Source organism: Solanum stenotomum, chromosome 11, assembly GCF_019186545.1.
Source record: "Solanum stenotomum isolate F172 chromosome 11, ASM1918654v1, whole genome shotgun sequence".
NCBI lineage: Eukaryota > Viridiplantae > Streptophyta > Magnoliopsida > Solanales > Solanaceae > Solanum > Solanum stenotomum.
In genome coordinates, this window is record NC_064292.1 from 5,832,970 (window position 1) to 5,849,665 (window position 16,696).

General features: G+C 28.3%; 1 protein-coding gene across 1 annotated transcript; it reads right to left on the bottom strand.

Annotated features, from left to right (window-relative positions):
• Window positions 1-1,612: 1,612 nt before the first annotated feature.
• LOC125844569 (uncharacterized protein At5g41620) lies at window positions 1,613-5,922 on the bottom strand. Its single transcript, XM_049523877.1, has 3 exons — window positions 5,060-5,922; window positions 4,197-4,301; window positions 1,613-3,247 (listed from the first exon to the last, which is right to left on the bottom strand). Exons 1-3 carry the CDS (start codon window positions 5,480-5,482, stop codon window positions 1,862-1,864), a joined length of 1,914 nt encoding a protein of 637 aa, XP_049379834.1. The 5' UTR covers window positions 5,483-5,922; the 3' UTR covers window positions 1,613-1,861.
• Window positions 5,923-16,696: the final 10,774 nt, after the last annotated feature.

A 16,696-nucleotide genomic window follows, 5' to 3' on the forward strand; every position in this document is an offset into this window, starting at 1 on the left:
CTAAAAGAAATATTTAATCAAACATGAAAGAATTTACAACGTTTCTGAAGAATGTTTCCCACGTACCAAACACACCCTTAATCAACTTGTAATTTTATTTTATTTTTCTCTTTTGGTACAATATTATGTTAATTCTAGGCTTTTTGGAAGAAAAATTTGAATAATATATTCACTTAGCAATATTATTAATGTCATATAGTTAATTAATCACTAATACTTTTTTTTAATCAATTATCAATTTATCATATTAATTATTCTTTAGAGTAGAGGATCTGATTTTTCAACTTTGGGCGGTGCTTTTTATATAATATATAATACATGGTCAATTTATATTAAATGAATATTTGTAATAAAATAAAAAAAAAAAAAATAAATAAAAATATATATATAAAAAATAAAATAATATATATATATATATAATTTCTGGTTTAATTTAGTGTACCAAATATCATTGCCATTTCACTTTTTTATTCAATTTTTTCAATAATTTGAAAGGAATAAATGCTCGTGGTCTTGTCAGCTCAATAATATATTTATTTATCACATGCCTTTATTCCTAGTAAATCCATTTTGTATTTTCCATATTCCTCATAGTAAAAATAAAAAATAAAAAATTGAGATGGTAATATCAATTTCACTATATTTAAAACCTCAAATTGAGATTAATTAATATCTTTTTGTATGAACGAGTTGATTAGTGATTTTAAATAATAAGCTTAAGCACATGGGGAGATTGCTATAATCTTAGATTAGGTGCTTTTAGTACTGATTTCACAAAAAGGTTTATAATCGAAGAGGCAGCTGGTAGACGACTCGAAATTCGATGGATAATGGATTGATTTTTCTATCTTTTTTTATTTAAATATTTGATTTTCTTTACATCAGAGTTCGAACTTATAATGTGTGTTTAATCAATATATTACGGTCGTAGGCAGAGCTAGATACTGAAGGTGGTTCATCCATCGAAAAATTACCGTATGCATATATAAGGTCAAGATTATTTTTTATCTTTGTGATTCTCTTGGTGAAAATTCTAATTCTGCTACAGATCACTCTGTGCTCTCTTACTACTAACGAACATATGCTCCCTTTATTTCAATAAATGTGAACCTATTTAATTAGCCATTACGAAGTTTAAAAAGGAAGTAAAAAAATGACGAAGTAAAAAATTCATGACAAAATATTTTAGAGAACATGACAAAGCAATCTAAAAATAGGGAGCAGTAACTAACGATAATCGAAATCATATAAATTATATGCTTATATGACTACCAAAAACACATTCCGATGAAAATCTCAGAGGGAAGCCATCGAAATTTGTCTTGTTGGAAGCTTTTCGACAGACATTTCGTCAAAACTCCCATATTTACGATAGATTTGCATCAAAAATTCGCGTGTTTTTAGTAGTACTATATAGATATCGAACTCAAAACCAACCAAGAGGATGAAAATGAACATGTTGATAAAAGAAAATAAAAATGAACAAGTCATCGTAGTATTGCAACAACAACAATATACGCAGTGTAATCTCACAACTAGAATCTGAAAAGAGTGAATGTATGCAACCTCATCACGAAGGTAAAGAGGTTATTGTTTCCGATAGATCCTCGGCTCAATAACAAGTCAAGTAGTATTAAAGATAAAAATGTTCACAAGATAATACTCTAATATACTTATAAAACATCTTTGTTACCACCAAAAGAAGAGTAGCAAAAATTTGTACATTTTTATATGTCATACAAAAGGGCAAACCACAAAATTGTATTTAACTATATTGCTTTCAGAAAAAAGAAAAAAACAGTTGAAAATATTTCCATTTAATTATGTAAAAACAATGTATCAAACAGCAGAAAATATTTCTTCAATTTGCTCCTTGTAAGACAGCAAATGCCTCATTGATCACTCTTTCTGCATCACTAGAAGGCAAATTCTGTTGGCTCCAATTGTTAGTTGGACTCGGAAAGGTTTGTTGAGATGGCGTTTTTTGTGAAGCAGAGACGATATGATCTCGAAGATCCTTGATCATTTTGTACCTCTCTATCTCGTCTTCGCAGTCTTTTTTCCAAACTTGAGAAGAGAAATCGAAGTTTGATCTCCCTTTATCGGATGTGTCAAACGTGGACATGTTCTCCTTACCTCCCCCCGCGGAGAATTCCCATTCTATGCCATCTGATGTTTCCCTCTCTATGGAAATACTCTGTCTTGGGAACTTCTCCGAGATGGAAGACCTTCTCCCTTTGCTTTTGTTAGAAACAGAACATCTCTTTGGATCGTCCTGAAGAGCGCTGCACCATTGGTAGCTTTTGGTGTTATCGTCCATGTTTAGTTCGATTGAATGAAGATCACTGTCAGCTGAATCATTGTCATCGTCATCTTCATCATCATCATCATCATTATCAAGGACTTCCCCGTTTTCCTTCTCTTTATCTTGGTAATAACACGTGCTTGGAAGCGTTTCTCTCAAATGCCTCTCGAGTTCCTTGATCCTTTCATAATTCGGAGACTCACCACCATGTTCTTGTCCCTTTTTGGATCTCAAGTAGGCCTCGAGCTCATTCCTTAGCTTATCAACAACTGCATTTTTCTCCTCAAATTGATACTTGGCTTCCGATAGCTTCATTTGAACTCTTTCCTCACGTAAAACATCAGCTAGTTGAAGCATTTCTCTTTCCTTCTCCACCTCCTCACGAACTTTAACCGATTGTCTCTTCAATTCCTCTACCTCAGCTCTGTCTTCTCCGATACCTCTAGCTAATTCATCACACACTTGCTCCAATATCTCTCTTGCCCTCTTTTCGCCTTCAAGCTCTTTCGTTGCCTTAGACAGAGAAGTTTTCGTGTCAGCCAATTCCTTACCGAGCTTCTTGTTTAGCCTCTCGGTTTGCTTCCTCAACTTCTTCTCTACCTTGAGCTCCTTGGCTATAGATGTAATAGCCGCGTAAATCTTGTCTTGCTCTTTCAACTTCCACGACGCCTTTTCTTCCTCAAACTGCTTCAACAGGACATCAACTTCACCATGGTAGTTATTATATCTTTGTTCATGAATCAACTTAGTCACCTGGATACACGAACGATCAAGCTCAGCTTTCATAGCTGAGAAAAGGGATAGACATACTGATTGATCCTCTTCAACACCCCACACGCGATTCAAAACCTTCAACAACTCCTTAGACGCGGAGAGTCCATTCTTGACATCCTTCAACCGATGCCTATCAACACTCGATCCACGATTCTGTGTCTGATCAACCTGCATTTTTTGTACTTTGTATCAAAAATTTGAAGCAAAATTGCTAATGCAAAGTAACTAGGAATAATAGATGGCAAAAAAACTTAGTTATAGCCTAAAACCAAAGATATTTTGTGACAATGTTGTCACAAATAGCAAATGACAAACAAAAGATAACAACATTATATCAATTCAAGATTTAAAGTGTTGAATATAAATACATATGACATGTTGACTCTGATGGTACCTGAAACAGACACCAACTTACATTATTGGTCCCTTTCCATGACAATGAAAGATTTGTCCATTTCCTAAATTGAAACATTGTAGTGGCCAAGAGGCACATCCAAGATGCCATTTATGTCATTTATTATGATAAAAATATGAATGACTCTACTATTTTTGTTTTTACAACAGCATATTTTGAAACTCGATGAATAATAAGTTCGTTTCTTTCCTCTTCTTAGCTCAATATTGAATTTCGGTTCGAACTAGAGGGGTTATATTACTTCTGATATTTCAATTTGTTTGATCTTAAACATGTCATAATATTTATGTGGCTATAAAAGCTTCTCATCAAGGAAATATCAAATTTATGTCATCTTTCGAAACGGACTAATAAGAAAATAGTGTCAAACAAAGTGTTAAAGAAGGAGTGTTTAGATTGCATAAACTTTCATACTAGACTAGAGAAGTTGCAATTCTGTTCTTATTTACAACTTGCAACAGTTATTAACAGCAACCCCCTCCTCCCTCCCCCAAAGAAAATGAAAAGTAGAATTATCCAAATTATTTTAAGTTGCTGTCATAAAAAACTATACAGAACAGTGTAGTTTGTGGTGGGGATGGATAGGATCTGAATTTAGATTAATCAGATCTAATAATAAAATATTGGACTCCGAGTGAAAAACCAAAAGAATAAATTAAAATGGAATTATTTTATTAAAGAATAATATTAGAAAAATGATACCTCAATCAAGCAACCATTTTGGAGAGAGAAATCAGTTTGCAGAATTCTCTGAGAACCAATTGAAGTTCTTCTTCTATCACTGTCCAAGTTAGATCTCTCCATTCTCTGCCAAAATTCACCATTAAACACACAAACAAACATCAGAAAAAAAAATTCAAAAAAGAAACAATTTTTTTCAAGAAAATTTGAATCCCACTTCAGAAACAGTGCTGTGAAACAAAAAAGAAGCAATTTTTCTCAAGAAAATTTGAACCCCTCCTCAGAAACATGGCAATACAACAAGAATAACATATCTAATGTATTCTCACAAGTTGGGTACTGAGGATAGAGTATATGCAAACCTTACCCTATCTCGTGGAGATAGAGAGACTAGCTATTTCTGAAAGACTCTCGACTCAAATAACACATAACAAAGCTAAAAGGAAGAATGCAACACGAAGACTACCCAAAAACCATCCATCCTACTACTACCCTTGCTCAAGCATACTTAACTTCGAAGTTTAGATGGGATCCGATGCACTAGCACTAGTATGGTCACATACCTCAGAAACATGGCAATGAAAATAAAAGAAGCAATTTTTATCAACAAATTTGAACCCCACTTCAGAAACAGAACTATGGACACAACAAAAAACATGAAAAAGAATCAATTTTTATCAAGAAAATATGAACCCCACTTCATAAACAGAACTATGGACACAACAAAAACAGAAAAAGAATCAATTTTTTTCAAGAAAATTTAAACCCCACTTCATAAACAGTAAAAAGAATCAATTTTTCTCAAGAAAATTTGAACCCCACTTCATAAACAGAACTATGGAAACACAAAAACGGAAAAAAGATCAAGAAAATTTGAACCCCACCTCAGAAACTGGACTAATTTGAGAAGGATGAGAAGGAAGAGCACCAAATTTTGATGATGACTTCAAAAAATTCTCCTCCTTTTTAGGTATAGGAAGAAGAACCCCATTGATTTCCCACAAAGTAGCACCAAGTTTTCTTGCTGAAACTGACAAATCAGTAGCAGTTCCTTTTGCTGTTTGCTGCTGTAGATTCTTGAATAACTTACTACTATTTCCACTATCATTCTGCAATGATGGTGACCTTGAATTCATTTTCCACAATGGTACTGGTGTTGTACTATTTGACCCTCCTCCTCTTTTTCCTACCAAAACTGCCCTTTTTAGCCTATAACTTTGTACTAATGAAGATGAAGATGATGATGATCCTCCCCTTTTCCTCACCTTATTGTTGCATTCTTCTCCATTCCAATTTTGCCTAATCATAATTTTTTATTTTTTTATTTTTTTGAAGAAATTAATGAATCATAGTACTAAAAACCAAGAAAAAGGGCTTTGTTGGGAGACAATATTTTTACAGATCTAAAGTTAGAGAAATAGAGATATTTATTTACCCTTTTGTACTTTGAATATTTTCTTGGGAATGAAAAAAAATAGTCACTTTATCAGTCAAAAAAGAGAAGAGAATAGGAAGAAGAAGATCCAAGAAAAGAAAAAGAAAGTTTATTGTGTAATTTGAAGATACTAATAAATGATTGCCATGCAAATTAGAGCCCTTTATAAAGTTTTGGACTTTGTTTTTTGAAAATTCCAAAGAGGGAAAAAAAGAGGAGAAATGAGAAGTGTTCAAAGGCAAAGACTTGATCTTGAAGAGTTCTTTTCTTGGAAAAGTGATGGAAACAAGAAGAGAGTTCAAGAGTGTAATATTGTTTCTTTTTCATGTAAAAGGAGAACAGTTTTGTAAGGTGAGGTTGGGGATAGGGGGTAGGATAGAGGGGTATGGGGGGTTGTATCATGTATGTATATATTCTGTTTTAGTCGGCATAATATATAAACATGTTCTTTAACTTAGTTTCAGCTTTTGTGGGATGTATATATCTTATGTGACAAACCATGCTAGGTTTGGTTGGGGTAGGGGGTAGGATAGAGGGGTGAGGGGGTGTGGGTTATCATGTATGCATATATTTTGTTTTAGTCAGCGTAATATATAAACGTGTTCTTTAACTTAGTTTCAGCTTGTGTGAGATGTAAGTGTCTTACGTGACAAATCACGCAAGGTTTGTCGTATAGAATGCATATGTTTTCTTATTCAACTTTATGATTAAATTGAAGAACATAAATATCAGCTAAGGCAAGTTAAAAGATAGTTTATATGTTATACCTATTATGATATAATATCACATTTATAGTAACTAATAATAACTTCCCTTATTTAACAAGATTGTGAAAATTTTTCTCTCCTTTTTTTTTCATGTTTTAAGGGACAAAATTATCTTGTATCTGTGAAGGATATTGCAGATTACGTTGATCGAACTTTTAAAAAATTCTTATAACAATATCATATTCTCATAAAATAAAGAGGTGAATTTAGTATTTGAAGCTCATGGATTTCTACAATAACCCATCAAATTCATATACAATACTTTCATCGTCTATATTTTTTTGTTTATATTTGACTTACCACGTTCGTTTAAAAGCATTAGATAAAATTTTATTCTTATTATATATATGTTAAATGTTGAAAATGAATCGTATCTAATAATAAGGATAAAATCGATATAAAAACTTTTTTAAAAAAATTAATATAAAAACTAAATTATCTCTTAATTACTTAAATTGGACAAGTAAAAATATTCATCTATTTTTAACACAGTAAACAAGTAAATACACTAGTATTCTAAATTCACCTCTACAAAATACATTATCCTCAAAGGTTCTAGCATGCAAAAATTTACTAGTATTTTTGAATAGTTCGAGTAACACGGATAATAGATAACCAGTGAAATTAGTCGATACGCATAAAAAGGGGACGTGACATACACGTGAGCAGATTGTATGAAGCAATCAGTGCCGTTAAAATCTGAATAGACGGCTAAGAATAATGGACTAAGTTCTCTGGTATTTATGGTTACTTACACCATAATTTCAGCACTGTCAATTTTGATTAAAAAAAAAAAAAATCTACTTTGCTTACTATTGGGGGTTTATGTTTTAAAAAATTTCAAAAGCATACCATATAATTCTAAGATGAGTTTAAGTTATGTGCACTAATAATATATTATTTATTCTAATTTGTATGGTAATATTGTTATCTAAAGAGTAAAAGAGTTGTTTTTTTTAAATCTGCTTTTCTCAAATATTTTGAATGGTATGAATTATGAAAACATTTAATTTTACATTTTATATTTTTGTCTTAACGATTATTTTTTCATAATTATATAAATGTAATACTATGTTTAAGGTTGCACTTTTCAAATTTTATAGACATATAAATGTGATGGCGTATTTTAAATAATAAGTCAAAAAAATTATAATCACACGAATACTATGACATGTTTTAAAACCTTGTGTCAATTCAAATTATGTTAAATAAATTGAAACAGATCGAAAAGATATGACTTGTAATATTTTCAAATAGTATTCAAATTTACAAATGTTATTTCCAAAAACTTTGAAAAATCTATCTCTAGATTCTCACATATAAAAATAAAAAAACAATTCTTCATTGCAAACTTCATATAATAATTTTGAAAATTATATTCATGGTATAAAAATTATTTACAAATTTATGAATATAAGTTACTTCCTCTATCCCATTTTATGTGGCACTTTTTAGATTTTGAGATTCAAACAAGTCTATCTTTGACTGTGAGTTTTTCATAGATCTTTTAAACGTTTTGAATTATCAATTATTATGACTTATAGTACTTTTTACATAATTTACAAATATATAAATTTCATTTCAAAAAATTTGAAGATTTCATGCGCAAATTCTCAATCAAACTTAAATTGTTTGACTTTCAAAAAGCGAAAAGTGACACATAAATCGGAACAAAATGAGTAAAATCATACGTACAGTAACTAGTTTGTCCTCCTTCAAATTATTGAAAGGGGATGAGTCAAATAGTTGGGGGAAAAAACATGATGGGAAAGAAAATATGTTATATTCTTTTGTCAATTGTTGTCCAAAATTCTTAAAATTATTATACATCCAACCTAGCTACTTCCACTTAGTATTAATCTTGTCCTCTAATGGAGACAATAAGTGATAGGGAGTAATTAGAAAATCAAGAAAACAAATAAGACTACTTAAACTAGATAGGATTATCAATTTACAAATTAATATCCCCCCCACCCCCAAAAAAAAAAATTTATGCACTTATTATAATTTTTAAATAGAATACAATTAAATCTCTATATAATAGTTTCGTATATTAAAACCTTTTTATTTGTTATTGTGATTGATTATTATGTGAGCACCTACAAGCTATGGTAATATTTGTTGTTTACAATCTATAGATGTTACAAACAAAAAATATCTAAAAATTAATATGAATAATATAATCAATAAGTTATTTTTTCATTATAATAAAATAATAAATACATAGACATTCGAATAAGGTCATTACAAAGATAATTTATCAAAGTATATATATATATGTGTGTGTTTGATAATATAGGAATCAAACAAGAAAAAGGTTAATAATTGTAGGGTGAATTTAAATGATCACCACAAACAATGTAGTACATATGTACCTACATATATCATTGAGATTCATCTGTGTTATACATCAATCAAGCTAATGTTTTTTGGTTGGTTTTTTTTAATCTGACATTTGATATTTATTTTCAAATTTTCATTGATAATGTAATTCAAGCGGAAGTCATAATTCTACTTTCAAACTCATAAATTCAAAATTTTCATTTCGCTTATATTCACACCATGTAAGAATTGTTAAAAAAAGAAAATCGTTCTCTACAAGACTTTTCTTCCCCACCCGATGACTCGGTCATATGACCTATCATTGAAAATGAACAAATTATATTCATTCCACTATCTCGTCATTTCACCATAATTCTTAGTAGTATAATTTGGGGAATATATGTGAAGGAATAGTAAGAAATAAAAATACATATTGATGCCTAATATTATTTACACTGAATTAAGTTATTTAATTATTATCAATCATAAGTAGAAATGATACTATACAAAAGTGAAATTATAATTTTGACCGATGAGTCTATGAATACTGAATTTCAAAGAAAAAAAATTATTATGTTACTAGGAACATATATATATATATAAGATCTGAATTAAAATTATTGAATTTTATCTTTGATTACATGTAAGGAATATTCAGTGCTGTATTGCAAATTTGGAGAATATCACAAAATTTTCAATTAACGAAATCCCAAATCTTATAATTTACGCGGGACCCTCTCAACACGTGATCATAGTCAGCACACAATTTTTATTTTTTTAAAAATAAAAAACCTTTTTTTCCTCTAATTTTTGGTCCTCTTAAACTAATTAAATTTATTAGTAACATTTTTTTGTTGATTTTATCTCTCCAACAAGTCATGGCTTTACATTTTATTATCATGAAAAATACGTAGTTCAAGTTTTCATTATAATTTGAGGATTTCTCTTTGGTTGGTAGTTAAAAAAATTATTGTTTTATTGAAAATTATAATAATAAGAAAATAAGTAGAAAATGTTACTCCTTTTATTTTAAAATAGTTTTTATGTTGTTTTTTTTCGAGGGTCAATTTTATTAATTTTTAAAGTTAAATTAGATTAGATTAATTAAATATGATAATTTAAAATTAAAATTTAGGTATTCAAAAATTATACAAAAAGTTATATTTTTTCCTCATACAATATGATTAAAAATATATATCTTAAAATATTAATCAAAATTTATATTATTTAATTCTAAAAAAATGTGAGAAATATTTTGAAACGAAAGGACTAGTTGGAATATGGACTTGGGCAAACCAAAAAAGGACATATTCTATTAACATGGATATATAACCAAAATGGGAATCAATATAGTATTGATTTATAGCATAATGGCAAGGGTGTTGTAAATAAATTTTACTAATGAAAATTTAGAAACATATCAAGATATAATATATAGTCAAATCTCATGATGAGTCATTATCTCCATAATACTTTAGTTAATTAACGAACAAATTTGCATGATGCTATATGTTTTTTTTTTATATATATAATAATAAACAAAGATGAGTTGTCAAGAACGTAGAGGAGATAGGATGGGCAGTTGGTCAGATCTAGTATGGATCGTACATGGACGATAGTTGGAGTTGGTGGCTCTCCCAGGGTTCCCTCATCTGAGATCTCGGGGGAAGAGGATCACGTTGGCCCTTTTATTTTATTGATTTAGTATTGTCTACTCGAATTTTCGAATGAGATGTAAAATAAGACATGTTTACATGATTTGTTTGCTTTCAGATACTCTATACGAGATAGAGTATATAGTACTATCAATTAATTTTCGATCGTGGATATATATGTATCCTTAAGATACTGAAATGGCTACCATTATTGATATCAAACCAATCACGATTCATACAAGCTAAATCTTAATAAATATTTAAATAAATGATATCGAAAGAAAAAAGGTTTGACTGATAGCATAATGGCAAAGGTGTTGTACACAAATTATACTAATTAAAATTTAGAAACACGTCAAGATATAATATATAGTCTAATCCCTTAACAAGTCATTCTCTTAGATAAATTTTAGTTAATTAACGGAGAAATTTTCATAATGTTATATTTTATGTTTATTATAACAACATTTTATTATAATAGTAAAATAAGTATTCAAATAAACGATATCGAATAAAAAGATTTGACTGATGACATAATGGCAAAGGTGTTGTAGATAATTTCTACTAATAGAAATTTAGAAACATGTCAAGATATAATATATAGTCAAATCTCTTAATGAGTCATTCTCTTTAATAATATTTACTTAATTAACATATAAATTTTCATAATGTTATATTTTATGTTTTCCATAATACTATTCTATTATAAAAACAAAAAATATATAAACAAACGTTATCGAATAAAAAGATTTGACTGATGGGCATAATGGCAAAGGTGTTATAGCCAAATTATACTAACAGAAATTTAGATATATTTCAAGATATAATATATAACCAGATCTCTTTATTACCGTCATTCTCTAAAGTAATATCACAGTAAATTATCAAATTATTTATGAAAAATGAATTTTTTTTCATCTTCTATTATATTGTATTTTTATAATAATTTATATTTTATTATAACAATCCAACAATATTAAGATAAATAACCTTGTTATTAAAAAAATAATTATATTATTATTATTAGCTACTAGCCTGCTAGCTTATCTCCTCATTATTTGATTGAGGATAGCCATGTGAGGATTCTTGCAAGTGGTAAGTTGTAACTAAGAGGAAATCATGATATTTTTTGTAGATGATTTGTTTCCTTAAATCAATAAATTATATATTATCAAAATGTTTATATTCATCCATAAGTTAATTGTAGAAATAAACTCTCTAAATTTATAATCAATTTTTCTTTTAGGAGTCTCAGAATGAACATGAGTTTTCTAACAGGGTTCAGAAATTGTATAACAAAAACTCTTTTTAAGAAAGTGAGAAAAAATGTTGCTAGTGAGATTCAAACACGTGAACATTGATTTATTCAAGATGTCTAAAATCACCACGTAGACAATAAAATTCACGTCGAGAAAACGATAATCAAGAACAGAAGATTATAGCAACAATCGTATTTATTATTTCAAAGTGCGAGTGTTACAATCTCTATTATTCCTCTGAATTTGCCTTTTCAAATATAATTCAAGGGCTCTTGAGCTTGATCTTGAACTTGAGATTTATCTCGATCTTGATTTCTATCTTGATCTTGATCTTGATCTTGGACTTGAACTTTATCTTGATCTTGACTTCTAGTTGAATCCAAGGGCTTCGAGCTTGATCTTGAATCCGGCGGTCTTGATCTTGATCGTTCTTGATCTTTATCGTTCTTGATCTTGATCGTTCTTGNTACCATTAATCACCATCTAATTCAACAGCCAATAACACAAAATTTATGACAAAAGAACAGTCAGAATACATTTTAATTCCACTTACAAAGTAATAAAAATCCCCCTCAGACGTACTATTTGTTTTATTTTTATAACAAAATAATTCAATCGTACCCTTGCAATAATTTACCCCATGAAATAAATGTGTGACACAAATATACAATTATTATCTTTAAAAAGATTGAATAATTGAGAGAAAAAAAAACAGCAATTGTGAAACTTCTTTGGTATACTCCATTCATTTTAAATTATTTGTTCTATTTCTCTTTACACATCTCTAAAAATATATTAATTCGAAGGTTTTTTTTTTTTTTTTACTATTTTATCTTTATTTATTTCTTAAGATATGATCTCTTTTCATAAACTACTTACTCAGTTGAAGTTATGTAATCTTCAAAAAACAATTAGTACCAAAGATAAAATGAAAAAGATATTTGAGATAATTATTTTTAAAAATCACGACAGATGATTTGAGATAGGAAAATTACCTTTTTGGCAGCATCTTAATTTAAAGGTTCAAATATAGTTATGACTTTGATTCAAGTACCTTTTTCTTCTTGCTGTTTATTGCATCAAAAGTTTTTTTCCCCTTTTTTTCACTAATGGACCATATTTAATAAACTACCAAACTACTTGTACTAGATCATAATTAACATATTCATTTGTTACATATGGACCATACTATTTTATTTTCTTTGACCTACTTTACATTATCATAAACCATACTATATAAATGACAATTTATGCCAAAATAGTTTGTTCCTGCAGGACAAGTTGTTTGTTTACGGATTTGAGCTATGGAATAAGTCGTTGATGCTTATGCGAGAGAAGGATTCATTTATTACATTTTCTTGGAGTGTGGTAATTCTTGAAAGCTTAGGTGAATGTGGAATCTTCGTTTATTGGGATGTCCTTTTATTCTTTAGGTTCATTTGTCGTGTTGCCTTGCTGTTAATAAATCATCACATAATTTTAAGAAAAAAGTTCAAATTTAACTATTTTATCTTTGACGATAGAAATAAGATTAGCGTATCCTCAATTCTTCAGATCTCACTGTGTAAAACTACACTGAATATGAAGTCATCGAGTCAAAGTGCTTAAACGAAATATAGTATAGTTTGTGTATTTACGAAAGATAGTGATGGTTGCTTTTAATCATTTCCTATTATTTAAACTTTGATCTCATTTTTAAAAATTGTGCAAAAAAAAACCTCAATGCTACACACTCAAAAAAAAATAATAATAATAGAAAATTATGTTTTCACAAGTTATGTTACGCAAGACATAATTTTGATACAATATTATTCTGTATAATATCCTGTCAGATTGACAAACTGTGGCTTGTTCACAAGTTATATCTGGTCAAGCATAACTTATGTTCTTTTTTATATATTTATTAAAGTATTTATGAGTCTTTTCAAATTGACACCAAATATGAAACAAAGTGAATAATTGTTAAATTCTTTGAGATACCCTTTTAACTAGACAGTCTCTTTTAATTAAAAGTTTCAATCTATCATGACTAAAATTATTTTAAGTTCCCTACGTCCGTGCATTTGTAGGTTCGATAGTTATTATAAATGTTATCTTAGTTATATATAATTAGTTTTATAAAATATAATATTTTTATTTCAAAATTATTGGTAAATTATATTTTGATCTTTGTAATATATGGTTTATCATATTTAAGTTTTAATTAATTAAATTATATGTGTTTGGTCTCTTAACGTAAGAAAATATGTTATATCTGAGTATTTATAACACTATTATTATCATCAAATATGGAGTAATAGTACAAACATAACAAAACATGTGAAATAATTAATAATTATGAAAAATCTATGAATATTCACAAGTAAAAGAATAAAAAATGCATAATACAATTGATTAAAGATTTAATGTACTTAATTAGATATCATAATTAAAATCAAAATATATCAATACATGAGGGGCCAAAAATGCTATTAGTTCATATTTTTTATTATGACAAGACGGCGAATTCACTATTTACTTATATATATATATATTGTTTTTACTTTAAGCGATTGGGATGAACAATCATTTAATTGATTATTCGATCCACACATTAGATCTTTAATAAATTGTTTTTTATTCAAATTATTTTGATTGTTTTGTATCAGTTCCTTTGATTTATTTGTTTTGGTTTTTAATCAAAGCTTCATCTTCTTTTTCTTTTTTTTCAACCAAAATGGACCACATTAATCAATTAGCAATGCTACTTTTGTAGTACTAAATCAAGTTAGCATTTTATTTATTTATTACAAAATGGACCACACTAAATTTTAGACTATTCCTACATAGTCAATGACTATAAATGACAACTTCATAATTTGTAAATTTTGTCAGGCGTTCGTACTTGAAATTTCAAGTGTGGGATCTACGAGAATAGAATAGAGTGTACGGAGATCTTATTTTTATTCTATAGAAATAGAAGAATTATTTTCAAAAGATCTTTGATTCAAATAACGCGTGTTAAAATAATTTTTAAAAAACATTAAATGGTATTTAACAACAACAAAAAAGGAACAATATGAACAACCTAATTATGTGATAATTGAAGCACGAAAAATAATATGTAATAATAAAAATCGAATGATAAAATACTATGAAAATAATACTAGTACTAGTGATGTAAAAGAAGAAATAGATACGGTATACTAAATTACAAGAACTCTCAATTTCTTATGGTACCTTTTTTCGTGAACTTCTTATATTAAAAATAATCGACGAATATATAATATATGTATAACCGTATATTAACTTTAAGTTATATCTATTTTTTCCCAAGTCATTTTTCGCAAGTAAAGGGTATCAAGACTTAACTTTTCTTTTTCCATTTCACTAAAATGCATTAGCCTAACACAATGTGTTGTATACTATGCAACACAAGTTATTATAATATTTTGGAATAAATCGAAATTTTATCAAGCGCATTAAATTTATAATGGATATATGCATTAAAAAGGCTATATTTGGGTGTCTAGTCAATGCTTTGAGAACACCTATTGATGAAAGGAGATTTTAAGCAATCACGAGTGAAGACTTAGCGAAGTGAAAACCTTTTGGATTATTGAATGTTAATGTGTGTTAGCCTATGCAAAAGGTTTAAAAGCGGGAAATAGCCTAATAGATACATATAATATTTTTGCTTAGCTTGATAAAAATGTTGTTCGATACACAAAATTGTCAGTATGCACGGAGTCTAAGAAAAGGTGGACCATAGTACAACATATTATTGACAATCTTAACTTATATTTATCTAAGAGACTATTTCCATGGTTCGAGTTTAATACTACAAGTATAAATTTACAAATAATTTTTCCAAGTTTCATACATAATTGGTTTCTTAGCAAGAGGCCCAAGAGTTACTTACACAAGTGGGCTTCTTGGGCCCTCTCTTTTGATAGCAAGAGGCCCATACAAATAAATAAAAAATTTAAAGAAATATTTCTAGGATAAATTAAAAATGTTAACCATCATGTTTATTTCTTTGATTAAAACAGTTAATAGACTACCCATTTGGGCTAAATTTCATTTGGGTATTATAGTATTGATATATATAACTTAAATCCACTAGCTAGCTAATTAATGAATTATCATCCTTTATTTAAACACAAAGTTAAAGAATTACAACTATTTTTGTGTATAAATAAAGTTAGGGGTAGCCTCTAATCTACTTTTTTTTCTGCACTATGACTAAAATGTCACAATTCGGACATGTTTGAAATTGGAGTCCGATCCACAATTTAAAATTTATAAATTTCTATCACAATTTTAAGTCATTTTATAAAAATAATTAGATACACAACTAAATATTAATATGTATTTATCAGACAAAAATTATTGAATTTTTGTGAAGCTATATATCAAATAAACAAATACGAGATCCACTTCTATTTGAAATAACAAGAGATAGAAAAAAGAACAGAAATTAGTGACAAACAATTTTTATGGCTTAACTTGTAAAATTCGTCGCTAATTATATTCAATGTTCAATTGGTGTTGAGTATTTTGAAGTCATGCCCTTCCAAATTGAACAGTTCAATTTTCGTTACTTCTCTGTCCATATAATGAAAAAAAATTTATAGAATATTTTTTCATAAAATGAATTATTTTCTTATATTTTATTTTTATCAAAAATTGTGGTGAGGTGAATATTATTCATTTATCCTTAATTAGTGGTCTCAAATTCGAGTTATATGAATGAAAAAAATCCAAATAGAGAATGACATTACATTTATTGAGCATTACACAATGTGAATTTAAATTAATTTAGAATCTTAAAATAAACATCAAACATCAAATAAAATAAATTTCAAGATCCAAATTAATCAAATAACAAAATAAATATCAAACGTCAAACAAATAACACTATTAAATCTTCTTTCTAGATGTGTGAGAAGAAAGTCATTGGGTAAAAGTCAATCACATTGGGCAGCCAACTTAAAGTACTTTTAAAAATATGTGGACTATATATATAGGTTGGATATTATATTAGGTTATTAATTAATATTAGGCTATTAACCCCATTTTCTAATAAATTTAATGCTGACCA